This window comes from Sardina pilchardus, chromosome 23 (genome assembly GCF_963854185.1).
Source record: "Sardina pilchardus chromosome 23, fSarPil1.1, whole genome shotgun sequence".
NCBI classification, from domain to species: Eukaryota; Metazoa; Chordata; class Actinopteri; order Clupeiformes; family Clupeidae; genus Sardina; species Sardina pilchardus.
In genome coordinates this window covers 8,573,483-8,593,482 of record NC_085016.1, presented here as the reverse complement: position 1 = coordinate 8,593,482, position 20,000 = coordinate 8,573,483, and the positions used below count along the sequence as shown (strand labels likewise).

Genomic DNA, 20,000 nt, shown 5'->3' with positions numbered 1-20,000 from the left:
CTAGCCGAAGCGTTCTCATTATGTAATGTAATTTGGGGTGCAGGAGCCTAGCCTAGCCTAGCCTCCAGGGCTTCACGGCGAAACGGGGGCCCAAATTGTCCGAATGAGAGCAGATTGGCAACCCACGGTCTCAGTCTCAGGCGTCAGACAGTAAATCAATCAGGCGAAACTCATACGGAGGCACATCATCTCCATAATTCAGGCATTATCTCAGGCTGGCTTGGCTTAATGAAGAGAGGCGCGGCAGAGTGCGGGAAGCAACATACATACATACACACACACACACACACACACACACGTATCTCTCCCTTACACACATGCTTATTACTTATCAACACAGAAACACACACACAGACACACACACACAAACAAACACATGTGTCAACTCTCCCTTTCACACATGCTTATTACTCACTTATGTACACATCTACACACACACACACACGCACACGCACACGCACACGCACACAAAACCTCTGTCTGCAATCACACAACAAATTATCTCTCATTCTAGCTCTAAAAATCACTGTATTCTGTTAACACGAAACATGTGAGAAATCTGCATTTATCCTCTCCGCTGGAGTATCTGCTACTGTCAGTCTTTCTGCGTGTCTCATCCAATCACACGGCTTAGATAATGCACAGTAAGACTAATCTATATGATGCAAAATTGCCAATTAAGCAAATAGCCATTGCCAGTGTCTGAGCAAAGTACTTTGGACAGACATAAACAAACAACAAATATCTGTTAGGAAAGCAAGACATACAGTATATGTTTACCCTACTACAAAACCTGTGCTATAGGGAATAGAGGGGTAAAATAGGGTATCACTAAATGCCTAATTTATGTGTGTAAACATTCTGCCAGCTCATCTAATGTCAGCAAACATCTAATCCACCATGAAACAGCCTTCAATTCAAAGCACTTGCAGTCGTAAATGATTGAACAGGATTATCATCCAGAAAAAAAACACCCCCAAAAAAACCAAACAATTTCAAGATGACGGCGTACACACAAGAAATTATTTATTCTCTTTTCCCTAAGGGCTTAAAAAGTATCTTGAACACACACAAAAAAAAGTTTCCAACAGTGACACTCCAAATTTTGCTTTAAATATATATTTTTTTTAAAAAATAAACAAACTATTTTGACCTCACCAAGGGTATAGTCATAAAAACGCTGTGTATTAAAAATGCAACACATTCTACATAACAACTTTTGAGCTTCCTGACAAGTTTAGCACAGTCATTTAAACCAATAACAAATATTGGCAGAATGAGTGCTACTATGTTGCTGTTACAATAACAACAATCCATGCAAAAACATCTCCCTCTCCTAGCATGGGCTCCCCATGATATCAACTGAGTTGCTGACTACCCAGTGAATTCAAAATCAAGAAACAACTGAAAACAACTGAATCGAAAACAACTGAATCAAACGTCAACAATGGGGCACACACTGTACTATACTTTCCCATACTGTGCTTTCACCATGTAGACTGTATTTTTATTTTTTTTTCTAAACTATAACTGTGTGTTCACATCGCCGGCGACTTGAGCTTCCAAAGATTCTGGAAGTCATTCATTTTCAATGGAAGCCGGCTTCTCTCAGCTGCCAGCAGCGACCAATCCGTCGGCGTCGCGTTTTGGGCGTCTTGAGCAACTAGAGAAAGTTGAAAATGGTTTAACTTTATGGTAATGAGCTATGACGCGGTTCAGCGACCAAACGACCAGCAACGAACATAGAATGCTACTACGTCAGAGCGGCCAAAGAATCCAAGCTGATCCCAGCTTCCCACAGCGTCCTTTACAGGGCGTCCTGAGTGATTTTAGAAGCTCAAGTCGCCGGCGGTGTGAACACACAGTAAGATACTTTAAAGGCATACTCACACTACAGTATACCATATGTACCGTACCCGAGTACGTTTGACCCCCAAAGTCCGTTTTGTTTGACAAATGTGATCCCTCCGTATCGTACCTGGGCGCGGCACGGTTATCCGTGCCAGGGCTCGCTTGAGGAGGTGGAGACGGGCACGGCACGGTCGTGCTTATGATTGCGCCTATGCAAAGACTCTACAACACAGCTGCTAAACTGTGCCTGGGTACAGCTTGATAGTGTGTGCACTGTCAGTGTGAGTGCGGACCAAGAAAGGGAGAAAATCATACTCTGGTTCGGTACAAGTGAACCGTTCCCAGTGTGAGTATGCCCTAAAACATTAATGCTTTGAATTAGTTAATCACTCTCTCAGTCTCTCTCTCACACACACACAGCTGTTTAATTTCAGTCGTTCTCCTGTTCTGCTGTGACTCAACCGTTCCTTCTGTACCTGAAAGGTCCACCTGAAAAAGGCACTCTGGTGGTTGCCATGGCAGTGAGAGCATCTCTCCCTCCTGCTACTTGCCGTGTTAATTTACCCGCTTCATTACTCTCCCATTCATCTGCTCAGCCAGAGCAACCGAAAGAGAGAGAGAGAGAGAGAGAGAGAGAGAGAGAGAGAGAGAGAGAGAGAGAAAGAGAGAGGGAGAGAGAGCAAACTAACCACTACAGAGAGAGAGAGAGCACACTAACCACTACAGAGAGAGAGAGAGAGAGAGAGAGAGAAGGAGAGAGACGGAGAGCACACTAAAAAGCAGGAACTCAGCAAGTAAGAGGACCAAACATTAAAGCGAGGATATGATGACAATGTCGTGGATAATCAAAGTGCATCATCTATATATCTACCTTACACACACATCCTCCCCTGCATGACTTATTCTTTGTTCCCAAGTCAACTTTGAAAACAGCAAACAAAGGAGGTGAAGGTATGAGGGAACGCGAGTGAGCGAGAGAGAGCATGAGAGAGAGAGAGAGAGAGAGAGAGCACGAGAGAAGACACAGAGACACAGAGAGAGAGAGAGAGAGAGAGAGAGAGAGAGAGAGAGAGAGAGAGAGAGAGAGAGAGAGAGAGAGAGAGAGAGAGATAGCGAGCGAGGGGGGGAAACTGCTTGCGCTTGCACATTGGGAATATTAGACATTCTCTTTGATGGTAGATTTAAAGCAAACCTTCCCCCAGCCCACGCAGGCATACATAACGACCCTCCTCGCACCGCCAGGAATTACATAAGCTCGGAATATCCGATCGAAGCTTTTTTTGTCTTGTCTCATTCCACCGTAACCTTATCACTCAATCCATCCACAAACTGATCTCCATCTCAGTATTAAAGTGCCTCCATCTCAGCCTCTCCTCTCTCTGCTTTGCAGTGCCTTCTTACTGAGCTGTATTTTTTTTTGGCTTTCAGACACCTTTTCAGACGTTTCAGTCTTTTCAATTCAACAAGCTCTACAGGCGTGCTGGAGACAAACCTGTTGCTAGACAATCACAAGAAGGAATGATCACTTTTGCCCTATAGGTGGTTGGACTTTCTCTTGCTGTCCTTACTGAGAAGGATATTTGAGACTATTTTGGGAAATGCATAAGAAATGCTCATGTTTTACTTATTCTGTCATGAAGTTCCGACTGATTTTCTTTGAGCTATACCGAGTCTCATTTTTGCCTCAAGGCTGGCTATTAGGCATGTCTGGAAAAGAGCTTAATTAGTAATTCACTTGTCATATTATGCAAGCCACTATCAAACAACAACAAAAAAAATATATATATATAGCATGGCTTAAAGCAAGGAACATTTCTTTCAACAGTGTTTATATACACACACACACACAGAAAAGGGTGTGGTCCACCTGACTTCACAGTGCCTGAGAACTGTATACATCGGCGTAAAGACTACTAGCCTCCAATCTCTCTAATCGCCAACATTCTTTCTTCCACCATGATTTGTGTCCTCATCACACACGTGAGAATACCTAAACAGGACCTTCTGCTGTCTGGGAGCTGCGGTGGTACAGTAAACCCCTCCTACTCATGCACTTGTGTGTGCTTTGCTCTTCTTAAGTGCACACTGTACTTCACCTCGAGAGAGAGGGGAAAAAAAAAAACTATGTGACAGAAATATAGTCTTCTTTTCTCTTTCCTTTTCCTACACTTGCAGTGTACGCATCCCATGCATTCGAGGTTATATAAGAGGTTCTGGATGGGTGTCCTCAGATACCACTGAGTTACAGCCTCAGCCTGTTTCATTAAACTAAAAGGGTGTCAACACCACAGACACCACTTCAGAGAGAAGTCATCTGCACACTCACTCACACGCGCAAACACACACACACACACACCACAAGCCATGCTAACACTTACACTCACACTATTTAGAAGACTTGTAGGTACATACGTGCACATACACACAGAAGGACACACACACACACACACACACACACACACACACACACACACACACACACACACACACACACACACACACACACGATGTGCTATGAATCTTGGGCAAGGTCAGCCATCCTGAGTGGTGAGCTGGTGTGCTGCTCTCCCGCCCTACTGGCTTATTTATAGGTGGTTGCCGTGACACCCCAGCGGAGCAGAGCAAGGCTGGGCCGGCGACAAATCACAGCATCCACTACCGGGGAAACGACAGCTAATCTTTACAGGCCCTGTAAACACACGACACTACTCCCCACTACACACACACACACACACACACGCACACAAACACACACACACATTTCTCACACCATACTCAATAGCTCATTTGCTTGCTCTATCACACTGTCACACATTTTCTCAAACACGCAGCATTGTAATGACTCTTATGTATGCCATTGACTTTCACTTACCGCATTCATGGACATACAACAAACACAACCAACTTTCTCACTACACTCCTCAGAAAAGAGCTGACATCAGCATATAGGCATTTGCATGTGGCATGAGGTGTGTATTTGTGTGTGTGTATGTGTGTGCGTGTGTGTGTATGTGTGTGTGTGCGTGCGTGTGTGTGTATGTGTGAGTGTGTGTATGTGTGAGTGTGTGTGTAAGAGACTAAGTGAGTGAATTATGTGTCACTCACCACGACTCCGAACTGCTCAGGTTCAGACAGGCTGGCGTACTCGCTCTTGTACTGGGCCAGGGCATTCAGCTGCTCCTGCTCTGGGAGATGTTTCACCAGGTTCTAAAACACACACACACACACACACACACACACACACACACACACACACACACACACACACACACACACACACACACACACACACACACACACACACACACACACACACACACACACACACACACACACACACACACACACACACACACACACACACACACACACACAGAGCGAGAGAGAGAGAGAATCATACATTAATAAACATACAGAGAGTAAGAGACAGCGAGAGACATCTCAAGAGTCCTGGACAAATCTGACAAAAACACAAAAGGTACTGTACACTATGTACACTCTGTCCTACTGCACTGTTAGCCACAGCCCTGTGACAGCTATATTAAGGTATTGCTAGGCTTTATCATCTCTGGAGAGTGCTAGCTTCTGAAACTCAAATCCAACCCGCGCATTACTGGCACGGCAGCATTAGGACTGTAAATGTACAGCACCGTAGCAGATGCACCGCTAGACTAATATTTCACTCTCTCGACAGCACCCATCCTCTCATTCCTCTCATCCTCTCCCCATCTTTTCTGTGGTCCGCCTCTTCCATCTGTTCCCCATTTCCGCAGCCGCTCCGCACCTTTTCATGCTTTTAGTTCAGACGGGTGTTCAATTTTTATCTTCGACTCTATGCGCGCCGCCATGCTTGGATTTGCACACACGCTTAAATGCTATGTGCTTTAGTGTGCCCACACACCTAAAAGCGATGTCTGCCAACATCCATTTCCAAGTTGGTATGCTTAGATGAAATAAAAACCTAGCTACTTTTTGGTGCATGTGTGTGTGTGTGTGTGTGTGTGTGTGTGTGTGTGTGTGTGTATATCTGTCAGAAAAAGAAAAAGAGGGTGGTAGTTTCTTCAACTCTGCTCTCCTCTCGCTGCTGGGCGGTTTCTCTACTTCCACACTTGATGTGAGAGAAAACTCCCTGAACTGAAGCGGGAACTACTTAGCCAAACAAGGCCTCCCTATAGGACTGGAGGGAACCCTGGACCCGTGGCAAGCAGTTACTGTAGGAACTGTAGGAGGCATGCTGAAGAGCCGTACATAAGGAGATGTCGACGCAAGCTCTCTGTGCCAACGCAGGCCAATCCAGGCGCCTCATTTGGGTTCCGATCTACAGACAACTGGGTGTGAGAAACGGGGAGAAGCGAGCGAAAACCCACACACAACAAGCATATGTCTTCATTAAAGCTGTGCTGTGTTGTGTTGTGTTGTGTTGTGTGTGTGCGCATGTGTGTGTGTGCGTGTGTGTGTGTGAACATTTACGCGTCTGCCTGAAAATGTGTCAGGAACATAGCCATGTTTGATAGGAGCAGAACCTCTCTAATTGGAGTGGGGAGCGGCGGCAGAGAGAGAAAGAGGGAGAGAGAGAGAGAGAGAGTGAGAGAGAGAGAGAGAGAGAGAGGAGAGAGAGAGAGAGAGAGAGAGAGAGAGAGAGAAAGACAGAGAGCGGGAAAAAAAAAGAAAAAAAAGAAGAAGAAAAAAACACGAAGTTTAAGTTTCCAGAAGGTTCCCGTGTCAGGAGGGGGAGTGTAATGAGATGCTGCTCGGGGCTGCAGTGACGGGTCAGTCTCTTGGCCCGTAATGAGAGGGAGCAGGAGTCGGGGTGAGGAGACGCCGCGACACCGACAGAGAAACTGAGAGACTGGGATAATAGGGACCGAGCGCCGTCAACAGCGCCCTGTGTTCACCGTCCTACAGTAACACTCAGAGGCATGTCTTCAACATGCATGCGGCCTCCACAGAAAACCTCAAGAACTTCTTCTCCGCAAAAATGTGACTGTGACAATTTAACCGAGTTTTCAATAACTGCCATGCCTATGACTTTGTGGCTTTTAATAACTAACACGGGAAGAAGCTCTAGACTATCCATGCTTTAAAAATAGAACATACTACCGTAATGTCCCGACTATTAGCCGCGGCTTATAAATTGATTTTCACAAATTTCTTCAGCTAAGAGGTAGGGGAGGCAGTTAATAATATGGTGTTAATATGATATTTTTTTTCTTTTAACTTGCATAAAAACACTGTCCTGTGGCTTATACACAAAACGGCTTATTTGCAGGAAATTACTGTATATACAGTAGGCCTGATATGGGCATGTAAAAGGGTGGAAGTCACTGCACCTGGATCATGGGTTCAGAGAGCTGCTCCTCGTCCACCTCCAGGATTGTTCTTCTGATCTCCTCATAAGGCATGCGGAAAGAGCCCAGAAAGATAGCTGGGGGGTAAACAAAAAACATAAATGTGTGGGGGGGTAAACAAAAAACTTAATTGTGGGAGCAGTGCTATGTGTGTGAGAGAGTGAGTGTGTGTGTGTGTGTGTGTGTGTGTGTGTGTGTGTGTGTGTGTGTGTGTGTGTGTGTGTGTATGTGCGTGTGTGTGTGTGTTCCTAGTGAACATTGATTGGTGGATTTAAATAAAGAATTCAAATATGTGTGTGTGTGTGTGTGTGTGTGTGTGTGTGTGTGTGTGTGTGTGTGTGTCAGTGAGAGAGAGAGAGAGTGTGTTTGATGTGTGCAAGTGTGCCTGTCCAGACTCAGATCAGCTCTGTCTTTCATTATTGCCTAAACAACAGGCTTACACGGACACTGGGGATATGAACATGACAGAGTGACAGCTGGCACTTTGTGCACCTGCAGGCCTCTGCTGATCTCTCACACAGGATGACAACAAAGAGCCAGAGAGAGAGAGAGAGAGAGAGAGAGAGAGAGGGAGAGAGGAAGGCAGAGTGGGAGTGTGGAAGAGAAAGAGAGAAAGAGAGCGAGGAAGGCAGAGTGGGAGTGTGAGAGAGGGATGAGAGAGAGAGAGAGAGAGAGAGAGAGAGAGAAAGAGGGAGAGAGAGAGAGAGAGAGAGAGAGAGAGAGAGAGAGAGAGAGAGAGAGAGAGAGAGAGAGAGAGAGAGAGAGAGAGAGAGGAAGAGATAGATGGGGTGGGAAATAGAAGGCACAGGCTGGAACACTGCTTTGATGAAAATGATAATGTTAGTCTCCACCTGTGCAAAACTGAATATCATTCGACTCGACTTACATGACAGGCTAAACTAGACTGCTTGTTGTAAGGGTTGTCTACAATATGTACAGTATGTGTTAGGCTGAGGTGGAGTGTTTTGATACTGAACTTACAGAGGTTCTGGGCAATCTTTGGGTCCAGCACCTTCAGCTCCTTGATTCTCTTCTTGATAGAAGGTTTCTTCTGCTCCATGCCTTCCTCATTTTTCTTACCTGTACACGCAAAGTTAAACGTTAAACATAGATCTAATATATCTGCTCATCTCTAACTTACACACACACACACACACACACAGACACAGACACAGGCACACAGATGATTAACTGTAAGTGAGTGATCTTATGTTATTAAGAACAAGGTAAGTAACATCCTTAGAGTGACAGGTGTACAAAGAAATGAACAGACTGGATAAGGAGAACAATCAGCACATCCAGGTAGTGCAATTAAAAACAATGACTCAGACACAGTGGGAATACAAACTCACTCTCTGGTGTGTAAGCTAAGCACACACACACAAGCACCCATACACACTCACTCAAGTTGGTGGCCTTGGAGTAAACAACATTTTTTCCCCCTCAGATGTCAATCAGCATTTAAATACCATAAACACTCTCAATAACATGCTGAATTATTCAGCAGGGGGCTTCTGGGAGATGTAGTAATTAGGACCCTAAGGGCCTATTCAACTTGTTGACCTGGCGGCATGGATGGTGGGAGTATCTGCATAAGTAAGGTGATGCCATAATCTTGGAGAATGTGTGCATAGGAGTTGTGTCAGCCTGTGTAACATACGTGTGTGTGTGTGTGTGTGTGTGTGTGTGTGTGTGTGTGTGTGTGTGCATGCAGATATGGGTATGGAAAACTATGCATATATGGGGCTGTGAAGCTGGTGCACACGACCAGTCAGTGCCATCATGTGCTATGTGTGGACTATGGCTCTATGTGTCTTTGTCTCTCTCTCTCTGTGTGTGTGTGTCTGTGTGTGTGTGTGTGTGTGTGTGTGTGTGTGTGTGTGTGTGTATGTGTGTGTGTGTGTGTGTCAGAAAGTCTGTGTGTGGTTACGGTCTGGCTGTAAGAGGATTGAGCTTGGGCGAGACGGCTGTGTAGAATGAGATTAGGGCTGCAGTTCTCTGAGAAGTGAGCAAAATGAGGAGGGTCTGAGTTGTCATTCTAACACACACACACACACACACACACACAAACACACACACACACACACACAAACACACACACACACACACACACACACACACACACAGACAGAGTATTTGGATGCATTTCCACCCTCTTTCTTCTCTCTCTTTTTCTCCCTCTCTCTCACACACACACACACACAAACACACACAGCTACATTTTCAGTCACTGTGACTTCCACACACTCACTGCATTGCAAATATCCCTCTGTACAAACAAAGACATTGATTGGCTAGTCACAAAAACAAACACAAGTTTGTTAAAAAAAAAGACAGACACAGAACACTGTCTTTTACACATTTATCTCTAATAGAAAAGTGGGAATGAGGTGTGTGTGTGTGTGTGTGTGTGTGTGTGTGTGTGTTGTGCTGCTTGGCTGGGTGACAAGCAGCAACTCAATTGAAAAGGATATTATGAGGTTATAAAAGTAATATGGGAATGTGATTCACTCCTCACCCAAACAGAATGAGCATAATTAAAGTAGACGCTAGATAGGTCTGTCAATAGACACACAAGTCAGGCAAAAGAGAACAGGATTTAAAAAGCATTAAACATACTGGCTACAATCACAAATTCATTTTATTCTGCAATCCTTATACCAATTTGTCTCTGAGGACATCTTGACTGTTTATCTTGCAAACTTTTCTTACGGGGAACAACTGAGACCGGCTAGTTTAAGGTTACAGGGAAGTATGCTAAAAAAAAAAGAGTTCAGGAGGTCACAAGGAGAAAGCCAAAACTTGTGTTCAAACACAAACACACACACACACACAGAGGTGTTAACAACCTAGAAACACCATCACCAACACACACAAACACAGACAGGTGTTTACTACACAAGTAGCACTTCACAACAGTCTGTTGACTTACGTGTCTCCACAACAGGAACATTAACTTCAAGGTCTTGTAGAGAGCAAAGAAACACAGAACAGAACAGGAACAACAAAAAAGAAAAGAAAGACAAAACACCATGAAAAGAGATGTAGAGAAACCGACAGGAGACAAAAAACAGGTAAGAGGGAAGAATGAAGTAGAGAGAAATGTTTCAGTCGTATCTTATACATTGCTCATGCACTAGAAGTGAAGGTGAGAGAAGAGCAGCGAGAGAAAGAGAGAAAGAGAGAGACCTCAAGAGTATGCTTTTATCCATATTTTTTTTCCTTTGGCAATAAACTGAACAATAAGTAATTCCAATATAGGACAGTGAATTGAACATTGAGAGAAAGAAAGACACTGTGGAGAGAAGCAGACATCCCCATGAACAGCGAGCACATTTGCGGGGGGCTCTTCCATGGAAGCAGACAGATCAGATCTGAAACTAATGAACTAATTGCAATCAGTTGGCGTGCTGGTTGGACATCATTAAGGATTCATGTACTCAATATAATTGAAGCAAATTGGCTGATTCAACCAGTCTGAGCCCCTGAGAGAGAGAGAGAGATGAAAGCAGCAACAGACTGTTCTGTTCCGTACAGTACGTCCACAGATTCCACAGACATATGCACACTCACAAACGCACATGTAGGCATAAACAAGTACGCACATGCACAAACACGTACGTGCACTCATAGACATCAATAAGCACACACACATTCGCATGAACACACCACCCACACTCAAACACACACACGCACACACACACACACACAAACCTAAATGCACAAAAAAAACCCTCTTCTCTTCCTACTTTCTCTGCATGAAATGTGGTAATATGGCGCGATACAAAACCACAGCATGACAAACAGTTGCATTTCACAAGCAGCTCCATTTCACTTCGATAATGATGGATCAGAAGCAGAGAAAGCATACAGCGGTTTTATGAGTGCTCAGAAAGTTCTTTTTCACTGCAGGTGTGAGTGCATGAGGGGGTGGGCACTGCGTGTTTTGGTTATGTGGCTATTGCCTAATTGAATCAGAACCTCCTGCAGACAAACGATGGCCGCCTTCACCTCTCTCTCGCTCATCTGGAAAGTGTTCGTTACACGGCGGACCAATTAACAACCTTATGGGAGGGCAGGGTTCATTAGTTAATCAATCTCCTTTATGCACAGTCGCCATTAGCCCGGACATCAACTAGGACAAGGAAGAGACAGAGTCCACCATCACACACGCACACACACACACATAGGGGAATGAAATAAGTCATGAATACATAGGACATGCTCTCTCTCTCATAACTGGCTCAAACACACAGAAACAGGCAAACGTTAACTCATGCCATACACACCCAGAGAGAGAGAGAGAGAGAGAGGGAGAGAGAAAGAAAGAGAAAGAGAAAGAGAAAGAGAGAGAGAGAGAGAGAGAGAGAGAGAGAGAGAGAGAGAGAGAGAGAGAGAGAGAAGGTACAGTAAGATTAAGGAAGGCTGGACTTTGTGGAACAAACTATTCTCTCATTGGGTCTACAGATAATGTATTGGGAGACAGAGAAAAATATGCAAGCATATTAGATTATAGACCATAGTCATGCACCTTAATATTCATGCACACAAACACACATACACACACACACACACACTCAGTTGGTAAGGCACACGTGTCCTTCACAAAGTGTTTGTGCGCGTGTTTGACTCCTCTTTCTTTACAACGACTGGTGTTATTTCGCACGAGTGCCAGCCAATTATGTGCACACTCTCCCTCCCTCTGGAGCGGCCCTCTCTCCACAGGTGCCAACACCTACAGGGACCTGTCCTCAGGTTAAGAGTGTGTGTCTCTGTGCAATGCATGTCTCTCTGTGCGTCAACACCACCACTTGGGATTGAGAGGAGAAGAAAGCAATGGAGGGGGGAGAGAGAAGCCAGCATGTCAAGGCTTGAGCGATGGGAGCAATGTGCGCACGTGTTAAGTTACAAAAACACCAGGGCGGATTGTTCCTTATATTAGCACCCCGTCAACAAACGGACCTGCTTCTCGCAGATACTGCAGCAGACAGCACAAAAAAAAAACACACACACACACACACACACACAGTACATATTCAGAGAAAGATAGACAGAAAGAGGGGAACAGGGGGGGTGAAATAAATAAACAGTGACTGAAAGAGCATGACTGATGCGCGACGTGTTAGCCGCACGCCTACATCACACCCGAGCGAGTCCCCCTGGGCCGAGGCTGTGGCGGGGGCGATGGATGCCTGCGGCCTCATCAAGGCCCCTTTTTAATCAGGCCCCCGGAGTGCCAGGAGCACCGGCAGCGGCCGGGCCAGATCACACACACACACACACACACACACACACACACACACACACGTGGCCGCGGGACGCAGGGAGGCACCGGGAACGTGGGGGCCCGCCCAGCGGGAGCTCCCCCATGACACGGGCTGGCAGACATGTGAACACCGCATTCATGTTCGCCCACATACAAATAGAGAGAGAGAGAGAGATGGAGAGAGAGAGAGAGAGAGAGAGAGAGAGAGAGAGAGAGAGAGAGAGAAGGGGAGAGAGAGAAGGGTAGAGAGAGAGAAAGAAAGGGAAAGAGAGAGATAGAGAGAAAGGGAGAAAGAGAGAGAGAGAAAGGGAGAAGGGGAGAAAGAGAGAGAGAGATCTGAGTGGTAAGACATAAAAAGGCCGGACTTTGTGGAACAAAACTATTTTCTCATCGGGTCCATGCATTCTTGAACAGAGGCTGACATTCATGCTTTCTCTGAACAGTTGAATTTGAACAATCTTGAGCAAACATTCCATTTCAAAGGTAACCCTCCATCCACCTCCCCCGGTATGCCCACTGAAACACATCTTCTCCAACTGTTTACAAGTGTTTGCAAACATCCACAGAGAACACAAGGCAAACAGAATGCTGTTTGCAATTGCTTGCCTACGTTTGTGTATTTGAACACACCTCTTGTGTTGCGTTCCTTTTCCTCCAAGATCTCACCACTGTAACCATAGCATGATGCATGTCTTGCTAAATGTCTTAAGCGTGTATCTACCGTGTGAACGGGTGCCGCTGACAAACCACTAAGGGTGTAACAGTATGTGCATTCATCTTGAACTTTTTTGTTCAGACAGCAGTAACCCCCTAGGTTCAGGTTTCAGTTGGTCTGGTATGCCCCGCCACTCAAACTGTGAGATAGCTAAATAAATCATATCTAATTTTGCCCGCACACACAAAACGGAAATTCTGGGGAACATGTTTTACCCAGAGAGTTTTTGCTGTTCATCAGCTGTTGTCAATCAGCTGCAGGCAGCATACTAGTAGGTTTAGCCCGGGTGGCCAGATTAGTCAAATTCAACGGATCACTAATTGACTCAAACTATGTCAACAGTGTACAGCTAAAATCAAATTGGTCTGTGTAGATACACTTCAAACATTTAATTTATGGCAGATAGATAACTGCAGTATCCTAGTGTGTTGATTAGTGGTATGCAACACAACCAGAATGGCGCACCAGTCCCCCCACAGCATTCAGGCAGCACTGTGAATTATGTGTACAGTTATTCCCCATACAAACTAATGACGATGAATCTCTGAGCGACCGGATGTTCACACGTTCACACCAGCATGTGTGTGTGTGTGTGTGTGTGCGTGTGTGTACATGTGTTTAGTGATGGCTGCCCTGCAACTGAAGCCAATGACCCAGCAGAGAGGCAAACACACAGCTGCTTTGATGATGTTAAAGAGCAAATTCATGATTGGTAATTTCATGCTGCATCTGCCACTGCTGTGTGTCAGTAAATACTGCAGTGATCTGTGCAGGAGATGCAAGCTGGAGACAGGGCAGGCATCGTGAGATACACACACACACACAAGCAGTGAAGACACACTCTCTCTTAACCCTAACACACACACACACACACACACACACACACACACACACACACAACCCATCCATTAGCATTCTAGACTGCACACAACAAACAGTCAAACACACTTTCGAACAAACGTCTTTCAAATGATCTCTCATGCAGTCATGACCACAAACACTCAGAAACCTAAGCACATGATAATCAGGAATACAAATACACACCAAAAATAATTACTCTGGCAGCTGTTTTGACCATTATCTGTATCTCTTTCTCTCTCTCTCACACACACACACACACACACACACACAGCCCAAAACACACACACAAAACACATGCTGACAAAAGATAAAAGCCTGCCATCCTGTCATCGTCCCCTTCTTTCTATTCTTCTGATTATTCCTTCTTTCCTCCCCATCATTACAGGAGGGGGAAGGACGCACATTTGGGGGGGTGGGGGGTGGTAGGTGGGGAGGGATATTTGTCTGGATGGAAAAACATGTCTATTATCAATTCTTCTCCTCATGAAAAGAAAAGCCCAAGCGTGGATGAAAAATCATCTTGGCAAAATAAAGTCGCGGCGGCAAATGTCTTTTAAACGAGGCAGCACATTACTGGGCTGATACCAGAGCCAAGGCGAACAAATTGTAAATAAATTGCGGTGCTTTCGCTACTAGGGAGAATGAGAGAAACACGGACAGGCGGAGCGGAGGGGAAGGAGAAAGGGATAAAAGAGAGGAGAGAGAAGCGGAGGGGAGGGATGAGGGATGAATGGGTGAAAGGATGAATAGAGTCCTAGCAGAAGGAGAGAAACGAATGGGAGGAGGAGGAGGAGGAGGCAACCACAAGAGGGTGGAGTATATGGGAATACGGGAGCACGAGCGCTCATGCTTGCTCACACACACACACACACACAAACACACACACACACACACACACACACACACACAGGACCACACATGAAGCAGCATAGAGGCTTTAGATTAAATGCACGCAAACAGCAAAACCCCCTCATGGGAATCATCGCTGTCCTATTATCATCAATCCCTGAGATTACAGACACACCGACGACTGCCACTGACGAGAACTTCCCCTGGTTCATCAATCCCGGGGGTTGTGGGGGGAGTGATCTAGAGCGAGCACGCTTGGATAACAATCCATCTCTCGGGCTGCGACAGAAAATTAACCTCTAACTGCTCCGTCTGCCGGCGCCACGGACTCCAGAACACACAGCTCTCCGTCAAACGCGACGCTTATCATTCAGTCTGGACAGAGGTCAGGGCACGGGAGCAATCTAAAACTACCACAAGTCAATTCGCCTCAATGATTAGTGATGGATTAGCAGCATGCGCACACACACACACACAGACACACAGACACACAGACACACAGACACACAGACACACAGACACAGACGCACGCACGCACACACGCACAATCAAGGGCTGCTTCAACAGGAACCACAAGAAACACTTCAGTCACATGTGGATCAATGCACCCAGCTGTGCATTAATGACAAGGAGAAAACGCCTGGGTGCGCTCTCTCACACACACACACACACACACACACACACACACACACACACACACACACACACACACAAATGTATCACCACACATCCAGGGAGGTTTCACCTTCAAGTTCTCATCTGTGCAAGGTGGAGCACATCTGTATTTCAGCCACAACGATGACCACACAACATAGAGGGGCCATCTAACATGGAGATAACCATGTTTTTTTGCTGAAGCGTATCACTGCCAGAGGAAAGCATTCTAAAACAGGTGCTCCCAGACATGTAGCCAGAAAATTCTTGCTTTTTTTTTTTTTCTTTTTTATCTCAAAGGAGTTTGGCAAGGGGAAATGTTGGTAGTGTGATGGTCTCGCTGATTTGGGTAACAACTGGGGCAGATGAATTAGGACATAAAAGCTTCTTTTCCATTCATGCAACTCCAGATAATGCAAATCTGTGTTGGAGTCTTTACATCTATGACCCATTGAAATGCATCTCCATGGCCACGATGCTAAATGTGTCTGTGTGTGTGTGTGTGTGTGTGTGTGTGTGTGTGTGTGTGTGTGTGTGTGTGTGTGTGTGTGTGTGTGTGTGTGTGTCTGTGATGCGCTGACTGTAATGGCATGCATCCTGAGTGGCCTTTAGCACAGACTCGTTAGGTGGACGTTATTGACTTCACTTGAATGTCAGTCTGGAGATGATTCCTCTCAAACGAGCTTAAAGAGAGACGAGGAGAAGAGAGAACAGGAAGAGAGAGAGACAGACAAATAACCCAGAGCTGAGACATGCAGTCTTGCAAGGAGACTGCTGCAGAGGACAGAGGGAAAGCTCTTGCTGGAGCTAGCCGTCACTCTGCTCTCACTGCAGTACACACACACACACACACACACACACACAACAAAGCATGCTGCACACACACAAACACTCCTAAACAGTCAAAGGAGATTAAGAGCTTTGGAGGTAATTCCACAGGCTAATTTTACTTCACACAACTACACACACACACACACACACACACACACACACACACACACACACACACACACACACACACACACACACACACACACACACACACACACACACACACACACACACACACACACACACACACACACACACACACACACACACACACACACACACACACAGAGAGTGTAAAATAGAATCACCAAAACAGCAGTGTGTTTCTGTAAAATAAACAGACAGTTTGCTACAGACAAACAAACAGTCTGTGAGACGGTGGTGTGAGTGTGTGTGTGACCACCACTAAGGGAGTGGTGGGGTTGGGTCACTAACAGGAGTCCACAAGTTACGATTTGGGCTTTGTGACAGGGAGGGGAGCTGTTAGTCCACTCAAGATTCTCTACGCCCGTATTGGTGGGCTTAATCTGTAGCGGAAAAAAACACACGCACATTCTGCCAGTAAGACGCATAGTATATGTTTTCTCTATGTCTGTTTCTTTGTATATTTGTTTAGCCAGCATATAACTACAACATAATACCTTCTATAATTGCATGTGTTCAGATTGACAGGCCAGCAGACATGTATGTTCAGGTCTGGACACACACATACACTGTACGTACTGACTCTCCTACACAGTAATGTTATATATCTTTCTTAACATTTAAAAAAAAAAAAAAAGATATATATGCACACACACTGCACAATAATCCACTGTACTGTAGTTCACACTTCCTCTTCTTCATCCTTTAGTTTAGCGGAAATAAAGTGCTGTACAGTCTTCTGCATCCATATGTGTGAGATTTCTTCGGTGGACATAAATTAAGTGTTATATCCGAGGCAGAAATGTGCCTGGTCGCTAAGATACTTTTGAATGTCGGAGTGCACACCTCCTACTGCTGCTTTTCTTGTGTAGGGTTCGGGTGGGCGGTGAAGTGTGTGTGTGTGTGTGTGTGTGTGTGTGTGTGTGTGTGTGTGTGTGTGTGTGTGGATGGCAGAGCTGTGGGTGTTGGCTGAAGAAGCAGATTGTGTATATGCCACCACACAGGTACAGTACTGTATCTGGTGCTTTGATTGGAATCGCCGTGTGGCTGAGCCAACCTTTCACCACTCTCAAGCAAGCCTGCAGCTATCTTATGCAAATAAGGCTAATTATATTGTGTGCATATGTGTACTGTATGTGCATTTATGCATGTATGAAAGATTGGACAAGATGAGAAAAACTGCTCTGAATAACGAGCTTGAGTTTTCAGTTGGGTCCATTCCACACACACACACACACACACACACACACACGGGTCAAACATTTATACTATAGCACTGCCTTTCCAATCACAAAGTTTTTATAAAAAAAGTAAACATGATTTTAAAAGCAATACGATCGAGTCCGATCTCGTATTTTTCTCTGCATTAGAGTAAGTACAGGTCAGTACAGATACATAATTTCATTTTTACACAAATATGTTCTGCTACAATGAGCTAATGTGATGTAGGCTAAAACTACAAATTACATTTTGTTTTTAGTAATAGTCTACATCATTAAATCAGTATCAATAACATTACAGAATAAAATTCTGTATTGCCAAACTATCAGGATTTATGTGCAAAGCACCCCATATTTGATGCAACTATTGGCAAGGGCATACAATCATTTGCATGAGTATTACCTCATATATTATGAATACTTTCATAAATAATGTGCTATAAGGATTTATATTTTTTTTAAAGAATTGGTCTGTCTTCAAAATGTGCAGTGGTGTCTATTGAAATTATTCTTGCCAAAATAATCCATAAGGTCAGCAAAACTACTTAAGAACCTGTTGTTTTAGTTTTTATTTGAAGTGTAAAAGTAGATAATGTACTGTTATTCAATATAATTTGTAGAGATATAATGATAACATCATTGTTCTACATTTAACTTGATGAAGACACACAAAAAAGAGCAATCACACATCTCTCACCCACACATATGTGCACTGCTAAAACAAGTGAACCAAACAAGTCCCATTCCTAATGCCCACATACCATTTCTTCTTTTCTTTTAAATTTTTCATCCATCATTTTTTTCTTTCTTTTTAAACATAAGCAATAGACACAACATAGAGGAAAGAGGTCTGAAATGAGCATGTGTGTGTGTGTGTGTGTGTGTGTGTGTGTGTGTGTGTTTGTGTGTGTGTCTGTCTGGTTGTTCTGTCGGTGTGGTCTTTGAGGTGCTGTGCTAATTGGCAGAGCTGTCTGTTGGAACAGGTGAGCATCTAAAGGCCAGCACTCTGTAATGCTGCTGCTCTTTGCCCAAGTGACCTTAATTTGGAGAAACATAGTCTCGGCTCAGAAATGTGTTCTGTGCGTGTGAGAGTCTCTCTCTGTGTGTGTGTGTGTGTGTGTGTGTGTGTGTGTGTGCGCTCTTTGTTGAAGCCTGAGAGAACTGAAGGCTGATATTTCATAATAATATGACGGGCTCAAACTCCCTATTAGGTCTGTTAGGAGAGACATAGTCCAACCAGCCACATGTGAATTTGTGTGCAGGGCACGAAAAAATGACAGGGTCAATTACATCTAGTTAACTATATTCATTAGTGTACATAAAATCCATGTTCTTTGATGCATTGCTGTTTTAATCCCAGATCCCAAGGCCAAAACACATATAATTTATCGCAAAGTAGGCCTTATCAATATAACACTATACTAAATATTTTCATCTTTAAAATGTTTTCAAACACTAAGCTACCGTGAGCCTAAATACTGATCACAGGCCCAAACAAAGAGGAAAATGTTTGTTTTGCTAAAATATTCACATTAGTGCAGCATTAGGCACAAGGCATTCATCTTTCCGGCGACTACTTGTGATTCCCGTTTAAAGCGTTCACGAGTCAGCACCGTCTGCGAGATGCATGGCTCCGAGAGTAGCTCTGTGAGGTGGAGGTCTGCTGATGCATACACATGCAGGGCCCTCTTCAGTGTAAGTCCCAGTCCCCAGTGAAGCGGATCAGGTCACCCGCGCAGCATTACGATTAGATCCAGTTAGGGGCACACCAAGGCAAAGGGGCCTATGAAACTGTCAACGTGCGTGGCCGTTCATTCATGTGAGAAATCCTTTTCACTTTCCCACAAGGGAGGATAGGGATGGGTGTGGGTGTGAGTGTGTGTGTGTGTGTGTGTGTGGGACCGTAATCACATCATGACATGATACCCCTGCCTGCAATAAAAGTGTGTGTGTGTGTGTGTGTGTGTGTGTGTGTGTGTGTGTGCGTGTGTGTGCAGAAATGTGTAGGGTAGCATTCTCTTGTTCACCATCAGTCATGGAGGCAGCCAGGCCTGGGCCGGTCAGGTGAAAAGGTCCGCCAGTATTTGGGGGAGGGGAGAGAGGGGGTGGTGGGGCTTCCCTTGAGCGTAAGAAAAAGGAGGTGTGTTCATCCATCGCCAGTCTCCACAGAGAGAGACGCCAGCAAGGCATCGATCCACCTTCTACCGTCTGGCTCGCTGATTCATATCACAACGGCACCAAACCGGGGTCACTCAACACAC

At 44.9% G+C, this 20,000-nt stretch overlaps 1 protein-coding gene across 1 annotated transcript in view; it reads right to left on the bottom strand.

Moving 5' to 3' along the window:
• LOC134071480 (protein diaphanous homolog 3-like) overlaps positions 1–20,000 on the bottom strand; it is a 234,257-nt gene that overhangs the window by 74,854 nt on the left and 139,403 nt on the right. Inside the window, exons 18-20 of the mRNA XM_062528214.1 lie at positions 8,181–8,279; positions 7,182–7,276; positions 4,957–5,058 (exon numbers count right to left, since the gene is read on the bottom strand). Of these exons, the coding sequence (XP_062384198.1) occupies positions 4,957–5,058; positions 7,182–7,276; positions 8,181–8,279 (296 nt within the window). The remainder of the gene's footprint in view (positions 1–4,956; positions 5,059–7,181; positions 7,277–8,180; positions 8,280–20,000) is intronic.